At 47.7% G+C, this 11,378-nt stretch overlaps 1 protein-coding gene across 1 annotated transcript; it reads left to right on the top strand.

Moving 5' to 3' along the window:
- The first annotated feature begins 8,837 nt into the window (after window positions 1–8,837).
- LOC104578597 (tubulin beta-1 chain) lies at window positions 8,838–11,139 on the top strand. Its single transcript, XM_088525643.1, has 4 exons — window positions 8,838–8,916; window positions 9,206–9,314; window positions 9,585–9,695; window positions 9,856–11,139. Exons 1-4 carry the CDS (start codon window positions 8,860–8,862, stop codon window positions 10,914–10,916), a joined length of 1,338 nt encoding a protein of 445 aa, XP_088381769.1. The 5' UTR covers window positions 8,838–8,859; the 3' UTR covers window positions 10,917–11,139.
- The last annotated feature ends 239 nt before the right edge of the window (window positions 11,140–11,378 follow it).

Raw genomic sequence — 11,378 nt, 5'->3', positions numbered from 1 at the left:
TGAAGAACACAGCAGATAAGTAGCAGAATGGTTTGTAACCTCTAGAGAGGAGGAAATCTTCCTTCTGCAGAAAGAGGAAAAAAACGTGAATCCCACTCAAAGAGATTTCCTGCTTATGGATGTCAGTCTTGCTGTCTGCTTCAACACTATATGGAGCTGGTAGGACCTTCTGGGTATGTAACTATTATGCAAAAAAAAAAAAAAAAGTCCTTTACTGATTCATGCTGCCATGTACTACTTGAAAACTGCTCTGATGCCTGGAAGGGACTATGGTTGTGTTGAGAGGGGCAAGTTTCCTTAACTTGCAAGGAAGAGATAGGCACATCTAGTAAATATCATCTAGTACTCCACACCATGGAGTTCTCCCTTTGTTTCCTTCCATTTTTGCCCCTTTCCATAAGCCCCATAGCAAAACTTACATATAACAGGTCAGGACAAGGCCCCATACTGGGTTGGTGGATCCCAAGTTTGATGCTGCATATAATTCCCTTCTCCCAGCAACAAAGAAAATAAAAGAAATGTTATTTATTTTTTAAAAATGCTGTTAAACCATACTCCATTCTCCTTTTAAGTGGGTGTTGTCTTAACTGGATTATTCTTGTTTTTAATGAGCAAATTCTTGATTGCTAAAGCTACCAGGAGATGGAATACTCCCTAGAGGGATCATGTGATGATCCTTTCTTTTGTACACACCCTTTCTCCCAGAGGATTGCACTTTTCCATTGCACACTACAGGGGAGCTCACGTACCTTTTTAGCAACTGTTCAGATGCGGTGGCTTGCATAGGAGCTATCAGTAATGCTGTTCTCCTGAGCACTCGGTATGTGGGACATGTTGTTTTCTCTCTTATAAATTACCCCCCTCTCAACTTTTCTGAACGCTTTTCATCTTTTTTTTTTTGAGCTCTAAAAAGCAAAGCTCATGACTATTGTAACATTTGCTATGTGCATACTTGTATAAGGCAATTCAAGTTAGGGTTTTTGTTTATTTTATTTTCTCTCTCTCTGTCTCCAACTCTGCAACAAATCTTTAAAAACAAGCACTAGGGATTATTCTTATACATGACTGGAATCAAAGGGATTTGTTTCCTCCACCACCCCCTAAAACTTGGTTACCCTAAGTGCATGTCTTCTGGTATTCCACCAATCGCCTCTGCTGATCTTGCCCTTGTCAGGATAGGAAAGAGCCAACTACTTTGGATTTCAGACGCCTCCATTTTAGACTATGGTAACCTCTGACTTGCCTACCTGAAAACTCGAAATGGAAGTGTCTGAACTACAACAAGGGCATAGGAAAGTGCCATTGGAAATGGTACACTTTAAGAAAAGAAGGAAATTTTTTAGACCTGACTCTACTGGACATTTCTCCAGCAGGAATTCTTTGAGTATTAGTTTTAATATTAGGGAGGAGTTCTGAAAGGGATTCAGATAGCAAAGGAAACAGTGCAGATGATGACTGTTATCTCTCTGAGCAGTTTAACAAGACTGTTAATTATAATGTAATTTCTAGTATTTTATTTTCAAATCTGCTAAAAAATGTGTTTTGAAAGTACATGTATAAAAAGCTAATCTGTTTACAGTTCTAAAGCAAACAAGGAGTAATTTAAGGGTAGGTTATTCTGTTTGCCCTACTGCAGGCAGAATTTCGCCAATTAGAGGGGAAATCAAATTAGCTTTACTAAATTCTTGTTTATTAATGTTTGAATCTGGCACAATAGAGCATCTTTCTGGTCTCAATTTATTCATATCTCATCTTCTTTGATGAGATTATTTCTGTCACTTGACTTCCTTAGTTTTAGGGCATATTTTCCTTTTATGTTGGTAAGAATGCATCTATCATTGCAGAGATAGAAATGTTAATAATAGTGCAACCTAAGCACCATGTGAAAGCACTTGCTCCTGAAAATGAAATGGCTTCCTCTCAGATTGTAGAGCTGATTTGGTAAACAGTTCTGTGTTGTTTTGCACTGAAAAATGATTCTGTGTCTTGCATGAATGCAATAGAAAGATGCTGCCTGTTATCCCAGTGAATAATTAAACATGTTTTTCAAGGAGAATTCAAATGGTCTCACAAAAAACTTTACTAACATGGAATGAAATTCAAACATTTACTTCTTACACTTTGCTTCTGTGCAACCAGCATAATGCTGACTTTATAATTAATAAATGAATATATGATTAGTATTTAAGCATCCCTGCCATGACTCCGCCTCTATACTAGGAGACAAGGAGTAAGCTGATACAGCAAGCTGGGATTAGAGATCTCCAGGGCTTAAAGAAAGCTGATATTCACAGAAAGAGGCAGCTCCATGAGATGGGCTGGGCTGATTTAATATTTTTCAGCTGCTAAAAAAGGATGATCCTGTTCCTGTGCCTCAGGTGATGTATTCTTCTTGTTTCATTTATGTCAGCCCTAGGGCTTCTCTGACCCCTCCATGAGTCAATTCAACTCCCTAAACTAATGAGACAGTAAAGGGACAGATAGGGAAGAAACTGCTTCTTGGGTTAGGGAGTGTGTGAGCGTTTTAGCAAAGAAAAGCTGAATACAACTGAAAACGGGAGAGCACGGAGCAAGCTGTTAGGTCAGTCCAGTGTACGGTCTAGTGGAACAGCACCCTGAAGCCTCCTGCAGAGGATTCAAGTGATTTTTAAAAAACGTATATTTAATCCCCCCATAGATGGCTGCATCTCTCAACCGACTTCCCCAGCCACTAGATTAATTTGTTTGATGTCTATTTAAATTGCAAGTAACTATTGGATTGCAAGGTGAAGCAGAGACTAAGGAACAAAAGAAGCTGTGACTAGTAGATGAAAGTCACTGTCTGTGCCTTGTTCTCAATGACATGCAGGAAATCAGCTACTCCAGAAAACACTATTCTCGGCACTTCATCTATATTGATGCTGGAATCTTAGTCATGTCTTGACTGAAGGAGCTAGTTCATAGAGATAACAAAGACATTTCATCTAGTGAGCGATCTCGGGAGATGGATGCAACCTGGATGGGTGCAGGAGCCATCTGGCTGCTGCCCCATCACATCTGGTACGCCAAGCAGAAGGAACGAGAGGCTGCATTGTTTTGCACTCTGCAGTGTTTCTTCTCAGTAAATCTGGTGATTATCAACATATTTTTCCCTTTCTGGAGCCATTTTGTGACACAATAGCCTTGTGAGCATGCTTACTGTGGTGACTTTGGAAAACCAGATGAGTGGGTTTCTATTTGCTATATCCTGTAGACATAGAGAAATTCCTGACCTTCAGAGTTTACGTATAAGATCCCACCAGAAACAAAGGCTAAGGAATAAGTATTAGTTTTGTGAGGAAACAGTTTTTCCTGCAAAAGGAATGTAGGTCACTTTACAACTGAGAGTGTCCCCTGCTCCCAACTTGTTCTGCAGTGTGGCTCCCTCTCCTCTTTTGTTCTTGGCCAAACATAAAACACTCGAGGTACGATAAGCACAAGCACAACAGACTACGATGAGACTGCTTTAGCTCATTCATAAAAGCATGCTTGTTATTGTAGTATCTAATTGCCTCTAGTGCCTTCAGTGGGTTGTAATACTGAAATAAAAATAGATCCTTTTCTATGATTTCTGTTAGTAGAAGTAAAAAAAAAAGAACTTCAGAATTATTCCATCGTCCTGCAGGCAGATTTTTTCCCCTATCTTAATGCATGTTTCAGTCAATTAAGCGTCACATTCAGGTGACCTCAGACAGTCTTCATCAGGTAGAAATGTAGTTCTTGAGTAAAAGACAAACAATAAGCTAATGCTGGGACTATGTTCACTTAGATTCTCACATAAACCCTGTAGTCTCTGATAGGCATGGCCAAGTAATGCATGACACCATGCATGGTAAATAAGTGAGAATAAAACCATGGGAAGATGTTTGGTCTATTGCGTGCGTTGCATCTTTTTTTTCACGTTTGTATATTTGCAATTCTTTTTCAAACAATAGGAAAACACAGACGGGCATTAAAACGTGCTGGGGTTTCTGTTGCTTCCCTCGTGCAGCTCCTTTCCAGGGCTCTGCTGTTGCCTTGGAAACTGCGAAGGGCCGATTTGCTGCAGCGTGAGCCGGGGCTGCCGAGCGAGCGGCAGGAAGAGCTTCGGCTGCGGAGGGGCCACGGGTGTCCCCATGCACCGCAAGTGCAGGAATGGGGGGATCGTGACTTTCATTTGTAACACAAAGATTTTTAGGATTTATGAAGCGGTGTCAGAAAATGTATCAGGGAAATGCTGTATCTATTTGAATGTCACTGATGGTTATGTTTATTAGAATATTTGCTTAAATGTCATATTCTGAATTGACATTTAGGTAATAGATATTTGTTTCCCAATATGTGAAATGTGTTTCAATGCTACCATAGAGGAGGGAATTTGTTAGTACTTAAAGATGTACCTCACACTAAGCGCTCGTTTTTAAAACCTGGGGCTACGCGTCCCCCAAATGGTGAATTCCAAAGGGATCCAAAGGATTTCTGGTGTCACAATATTTAAGAATTCGATCCAGTCTCCTTGATGGACACTCAAAATGCTTAACAGAATAGCTATAAAGCTCTAGGAAGCCAAAGTGTGCATAAAATAGGGCACATTAGCTAGTGTGTGAGGATCTTTACATGGGGAATGCTTTAAGCTGTTCCTTCGTAGATTGCCAAAAATAATTTGGTACCCAAAGAACTCTTTAATGTTTGTGTGGATGCCATGCAGATGCCTGGAGGGACAGTAGTATTGCAGTTCTACCAGTGCTGCAGAGATGTGACAGCCTATGGCTGCCCAAAAGGGAGGGGGGACAAGCCTATAGGGTATAGGAATGTATATGCATGCATTGCATGAGCAGTGACAAAGACTGTGTGAAGAAGCAATGCAGAAACGGGTTAAAAGAAAATATTGACAGCATTCTGGTTATAAAGGATACAATGCTTGAGAACAAGTTGATGAAAAAAATCTCTGTACCAGCACAATCCTGAATATTTTTGGGTTGCAAAAGCAATGGCATAATAATACCATGTATTGCACCAGTCCATATTCATGACATTTCACCACAGCTTAAGTTTCTGTGCTATGGGAGAAAAAGAGCCACCGTCCACACCCAAGCCACTACACTGCTGAAAATATTTGTAAAGCAATTTTCCCAAGGTCACAGCGATGAAATGCAGGGCAAAGACATGATGGCTGCTCTCTAACCACGGATATTCCCTGCCTTAGAGAGGGATGAAAGATTTGAATAAAATCAGTGGCTGTATGCATCAATTTATTTTGCTTTAAGCACAACTAACCTGAGTAATATGTAACTAACTCTGTTCATCCTGGTTGCAATTACTTTTGTTCCTGAAAATGGTAATGCTGTACCACGTTAATTATTAGCTCACCCTTGCAAAAATCTGCTGGTTTTGTAGCTGCTGCAATTGCAGTGTTAGAGTGTAGCATGATGCTGGGAGCAGCAAGGCACCAGCCTGCTGTTACCAACCGCACGCAGCCTGCCACTCCTTTCCCTCCTTTCCGCAGGATCGCAGCATCGCAGCGTTGCAGACTCACTGAAGGCGGAAGGCCCCTCTGGAAGACTGTCTAGTGCAGCCCTCCACTCAAAGCCAGGTACTGTAGGTACCTAGAACACATTACTTAGGGTCGTGACCAGTTTGGGTTGCAATATCTCCAAGGATGGAGACTCCACAATCCCTCAGGTCAGCCTGCTTGTGAGTGCAGCCACCCCCATAGTAAAGTGGTGTCTTTTTGCGTTTAAACTGAATTTGCTGCACTTCAGTTTGTGCCAATTGCTTCTTGTTCTAGCACTAGGACCCACTGAAAAGAGTCTGGCCACCATCAGATGCTTATGCATATAGATAGGATCCCTCCGGAGTCTTATCTTTCTGAAGCTAAACGCTCCCAGACCTCAGCTAGCCCTGACCAGCAGGGTCATGTCTCTCTTGTCCTGGGGAGCCCTCGAATGGACGCAGCGCTCCAGATGTTGTCTCACCAGGGCTGAGCAGAGGGGAAGGATCACCTTTCTCCACTTGCTGGCATCAATTTTCCTAAGGGATCCGGGGATGTTGTTAGCCTTCTTTGTCACCAGAGCACTTTGCCGGCTTATGGTCAACTTTTCCACCAGCACCCTCAGGTCCTTCTTTCCAAATCTGCTTTCCAACTGGTCTGCCCCCAGCCTGTATTGGTGCACGGGGTTATTCTTCCCTAGGTGCAGGCCTCGGCACTTGCCTTCATTGAACTTCATGAGATCCCTCTCTGCCCAACTCTCCAGCCTGTTGAGGTCCCTCTGAAAGGCAGAGCAACCATGTGCTCTCTCAGATATCCTCCCAGTTGTGGATCATGTGCAAATTTCTGAGGATGCCCTCTGCCCCATCGTCCAGATCGCTAATGAAGATGTGAAACAACACTGGCCGCAGTACTGACCCCTGGGGTACTCCATTAGTGTTTGGCATCCAAATGGACTTTGTGCCATTGATTACAGCCTTTCATGTCCAGCAGTTTGTCCAGTTTTAATCTTATCTCATTGCCCATATATCTGGTGTATGCTTCATCAGCTTGCCAATGAGGATGTTTCAGGAAACAGTTCAAAAGCCATGATAAAGTCAAAATAAACTACAACCACTGCTCCCTCCTTGTCCACTGAGCTGGTCACTTTGTCACAGAAAGCTACCAGGCTGGTCAGGCAGGTTTTCCTCTCTGCAAATCCATGCTGACTACTTCAAATCACCTTCTTGTCATTAATAGGTTTAGCAGTGGCTTCCAGGATTATTTGTTCTATCACCTGCCCAGGGATTGATGTTCGGCTGAGCCTGTATTTCCCTAGATTCTCCTTCTTGCCCTTGTTGAAGATGAAGTGACATTTGCTTTCTTCCTCTGGAAGAGTCCTCAAGAACCTGCCAGCCTGTGCAGTGCTCATGGGGGACAGCCCACCTACCAGGGCCCACAGACTCGAATATGCCCAGTTTGTTTAAATGTTCTCTAGCCTAATCCTCTTCTGACAGGATAGTGCTTCCACTTCTGCATTTGTCTCAGGTGGCTGGGACTCCTGAGGGAATCTCGGGAGAAAAAAAACAAGGCCAAGCAGACACAGAGTACCTCAGCCCTTTACATGTCCTTTGGTCCCTGCTCCATTCAGCACTGGGCCCACATTTTTCCTCATTTTCCCTCACTGCTGATAGACTTACAGAAGTTCTTCTTGGTGTTCTCCACCCTTGCCAGATTTAACTCCAGGTATGTATTGGCTTTTCTAACCCTGTCCCTGCATGCTCAGATAGTGTCTCTCTATTTCTCTAGGGTTGCTTGCCCCGCTTCCACTTCTTGTACAGTTCATTTCCATCTCTGAGTTTAGTTGGGAGCGCATTACTCATCCCCGTCGTTCTTGAATTCTGCCATGTTGGAACGGACCATTCTTGAGCTTGGAGGAGGTGATCCTTGAAGACCAACCAGGTGGCTTTGATTTCTCACCAAGTCCTTCTCACAAAGGATTCTTCCAGGAAGGTCACTGAACAGGTCCAAGTCTGCTCTTCTGGTGTCTGGTGTGTGATCCTGCTACTTCCCTCGTTCCCTTCTCTCCGAGTCCTGAATGCCATCATCACATAAAGCTGCTCCAGCTGGCACAACCCCAACTAATTCTTCCTTGCTTGTAAGTTTACACTAGGTCCACCAGAGACCTCTCCTTGTGGGTCATCAGTCACCTGTGTCAGAAAGATGTTGTCAATGCACTCCAGAGACTCTCAGACTGTTCGTGCTCTGCTGAATTGTCCCTTCAGCAGATGTTTGATTAGCATTTTACCATCAAGTTCAACAGTTTCTGCACAATTCATTATAGGATCCGCTGAAATGTATTATTTCACATGTTCTCCCTGGCAGCGACATAGAGAAGTTTATCTCCATTCAAATATATCTGTAGTTTTCACTGTTGCTGTTAAATTATCATTCCTCCCCCAGTCTTCTGCCACATTGTATTTAGCACAGTTTATTTCTAGAAGAAAATAAGCGGAGATATTAGAAGCAGGATCCAAAATTTTCCATAATGAGGTGCATGCCAGATTTGTGGTAAAACGGGAGGTCAGCTCAATTGTAGGAAAAAAAAAAGATATCCCACTCCCATGGATGTTCAAAATGCTGACACTGCCAGGCCACTCCCGGTAAGAGCCATTTGCTAATGCTAGTATAAAATGCCATGTTAGTCCTTCTGCATTCCTGAAATGAGAGTTGTGCAGAAATACGTTTGGCAGCACTCGCCAAAATAGTGCTAACTGGCTTGAAAGTTGGCATTGTCTCTCTCATTGCAAACACCACCCCCAGCTTCTGCTTGTTTTGTCTGGCTGAACTGTGTGAACGGGATGATTGTGCTTACAAAGTACCAGAGCACAGGCCGGTGGGTTGCGACTGGAAGCACGGCCTTAGAGTGCTAAGAACACACAGCAGGGCTGCATTGCATGGCTCCAGTGCGTGGCGTGTTTCCAACAGGTGTTTCTAAACCAAAGCAGCTTTGTTATAAGCTAATAATTTATATCTTATTATCTCTATATAATGCACATTGTAGCTATAACTGCTACATGCTACTAAAACTTAATAACGTCTTTTTTGGGCTTCCCCAGCCCAAGACACGCCGCGTTTTGCCCTGCCCTGGCGCTGCTCCTGCCGAGGGGCTGGACGCGCGGGGAGGCCGAGGCCCCGCTGCGGCGCCGCCGCGGGAGGCAATGCGGCAGCCTCGCCCGCCCATTGGCTGCGCCGCCGCCGAGGCCCCGCCTCCCGCATGGCGTCACCGGCGGGGCGGTGGCGCCGCATTTAAGGCGCGCGGGGCGGGGCGCGGCCGCTGCAGCGGCGAGTGCGGGAGCGGCACCGGGAGACGGGGCGGCGGCACCGGCAGCACCATGCGTGAGATCGTGCACATCCAGGCCGGCCAGTGCGGCAACCAGATCGGCGCCAAGGTGAACGGCGGGACGGCGCGCGGGGCGGACACCGGGGCTGGCGGGGCAGCCGCTCCCCGCCCGCGGCAGCTGCTGCCCGCAGGGAGCGGCGGCCGTGCGGCAGCTGCCGGCGCCCTCGCAGCTGTGCGGGCGGCTCCGGCGCCGCTGCCGCCCCGTGCGGCGGGCGGGGGGGCTCCCTGTGCCGCTCTCGCCCCGTCCACAGGCGGAGCTGCCGGCCGGGGCGCGCAGCGCTGGCGCCGCGGGTGTCCCTTGCTGCTAATCGCTGCCTCTCTGCCCGCGTTTCTTGCAGTTCTGGGAGGTGATCAGCGACGAGCACGGCATCGACCCCACGGGCAGCTACCATGGGGACAGCGACCTGCAGCTCGAGAGGATCAACGTCTACTACAATGAGGCTGCAGGTAAGTGACTGCTGCCCCTGACCTCTTTATGTGTGTCTCGTGGAGGTGCCACCTCCCTGCGGCTGGCGCAGCCCCTGCACGACAGCTCGTCGCTGCCAGTGCCTCCGAGAAGGGCTTTGTTTTCTGAAAGGCTCCGATAGCGCTGCCTGTTTGATGCAGACAGCACGTCCCTGCAGGGAGCTGCTGTCGCTCTGCTGGGAGCAGTCGCTCCTGTGACCCTCCCCGGCTGCAGCCGCGGGGCTGTAACGTGGCTGCTGCTTCCTCCCCCAGGTAACAAGTATGTCCCCCGCGCCATCCTGGTGGACCTGGAGCCTGGCACCATGGACTCCGTCCGCTCTGGCCCCTTCGGGCAGATCTTCCGACCCGACAACTTTGTCTTTGGTAGGTGAGGGTCCCCTGGGGCACCAGCCACCGCATGCCCTGTGTGTGGGAAAGGCTTGGAGCGATGTGCCTGGGGGCTCCTGTGGGGGGTGGGTGACACTGAATCCCTCATGTGGGGGGGCACTGAGGTGGTGGCACCTGCTCTGTGCTCTCCTTGCAGGCCAGAGTGGGGCTGGCAACAACTGGGCAAAGGGCCACTACACAGAAGGAGCTGAGCTCGTGGACTCTGTCCTGGACGTGGTGAGGAAGGAGTCGGAGAGCTGCGACTGCCTGCAGGGCTTCCAGCTGACCCACTCGCTGGGCGGCGGCACGGGCTCCGGCATGGGCACGCTGCTCATCAGCAAGATCCGGGAGGAGTACCCCGACCGCATCATGAACACCTTCAGCGTGATGCCCTCGCCCAAGGTGTCGGACACGGTGGTGGAGCCCTACAATGCCACCCTTTCTGTGCACCAGCTGGTGGAGAACACGGACGAGACCTACTGCATCGACAACGAGGCTCTGTACGACATCTGCTTCCGCACGCTGAAGCTCACCACGCCCACGTACGGGGACCTCAACCACCTGGTGTCGGCCACCATGAGCGGCGTGACCACCTGCCTTCGCTTCCCCGGCCAGCTGAACGCCGACCTGCGCAAGCTGGCCGTCAACATGGTGCCTTTCCCGCGGCTGCACTTCTTCATGCCGGGCTTCGCGCCGCTCACGAGCCGCGGCAGCCAGCAGTACCGAGCCCTGACGGTGCCCGAGCTCACGCAGCAGATGTTTGACTCCAAGAACATGATGGCGGCCTGCGACCCCCGCCACGGCCGCTACCTCACGGTGGCGGCCATTTTCCGGGGCCGCATGTCCATGAAGGAGGTGGACGAGCAGATGCTCAACGTGCAGAACAAGAACAGCAGCTACTTTGTGGAGTGGATCCCCAACAACGTGAAGACGGCCGTCTGCGACATCCCCCCGCGCGGCCTCAAGATGTCGGCCACCTTCATCGGCAACAGCACGGCCATCCAGGAGCTCTTCAAGAGGATCTCGGAGCAGTTCACGGCCATGTTCCGCCGCAAGGCTTTCTTGCACTGGTACACGGGCGAGGGCATGGATGAGATGGAGTTCACGGAGGCCGAGAGCAACATGAACGACTTGGTGTCCGAATACCAGCAATACCAGGATGCCACTGCTGACGAGCAGGGTGAATTTGAAGAGGAAGGAGAGGAGGATGAGGCTTAAGTATCTTGTTCTGTGAACTCTGTAAAGCACGCATGTGTACTGAATGACTTCTGGTGGTGGTAGTGGTGGTGGTGAAGCATGTTCTCTAATTGCCATGTACCTGGTTGTCCTCTCAGCACTTGTAACTTTGAAAGAATTCTTATTGTAACAGATCTGAATTCAAGTTATTACAATGTGTTTTTGTCCTTTAATGTTAAGATCACATAAAGGCATGTATTCTAGATGGTTTTATGTCTTTTTTTTTTTAACATCTCAGTTGAATCACTAGAAGGCATTTGATTAATGTGACGTGAAATAAGCTTAAAGGCATGTCAGAAATCCTGCATCACAGCAGTGTCATGATCCACTGCGGCTTACTGTCTCTTCTTATGTTCTGAAATTCCTACTTTAGGCATGCAAGGTCTATGCTCCACAAACTCAATGCACTCTCAGTTTGCTTATGCAAAGTTTACCTTTGCTTTT

Source organism: Tinamus guttatus, unplaced genomic scaffold, assembly GCF_059628265.1.
Source record: "Tinamus guttatus ecotype Peru unplaced genomic scaffold, ASM5962826v1 Tinamus_guttatus_pri_ptg000232l, whole genome shotgun sequence".
Lineage (NCBI taxonomy): Eukaryota > Metazoa > Chordata > Aves > Tinamiformes > Tinamidae > Tinamus > Tinamus guttatus.
This window is presented reverse-complemented; position numbering and strand designations above follow the sequence as displayed.

What these genes read in the sequence shown, in the direction of transcription:
- LOC104578597 (XM_088525643.1), top strand. Translation starts at nt 8,860, where the DNA reads ATGCGTGAGATCGTGCACATCCAGGCCGGCCAGTGCGGCAACCAGATC. An exon ending in GCAACCAGATCGGCGCCAAG is followed by an intron (nt 8,917 to 9,205) that starts GTGAACGGCGGG and finishes CGTTTCTTGCAG; the next exon opens with TTCTGGGAGGTGATCAGCGA. An exon ending in CTACTACAATGAGGCTGCAG is followed by an intron (nt 9,315 to 9,584) that starts GTAAGTGACTGC and finishes TTCCTCCCCCAG; the next exon opens with GTAACAAGTATGTCCCCCGC.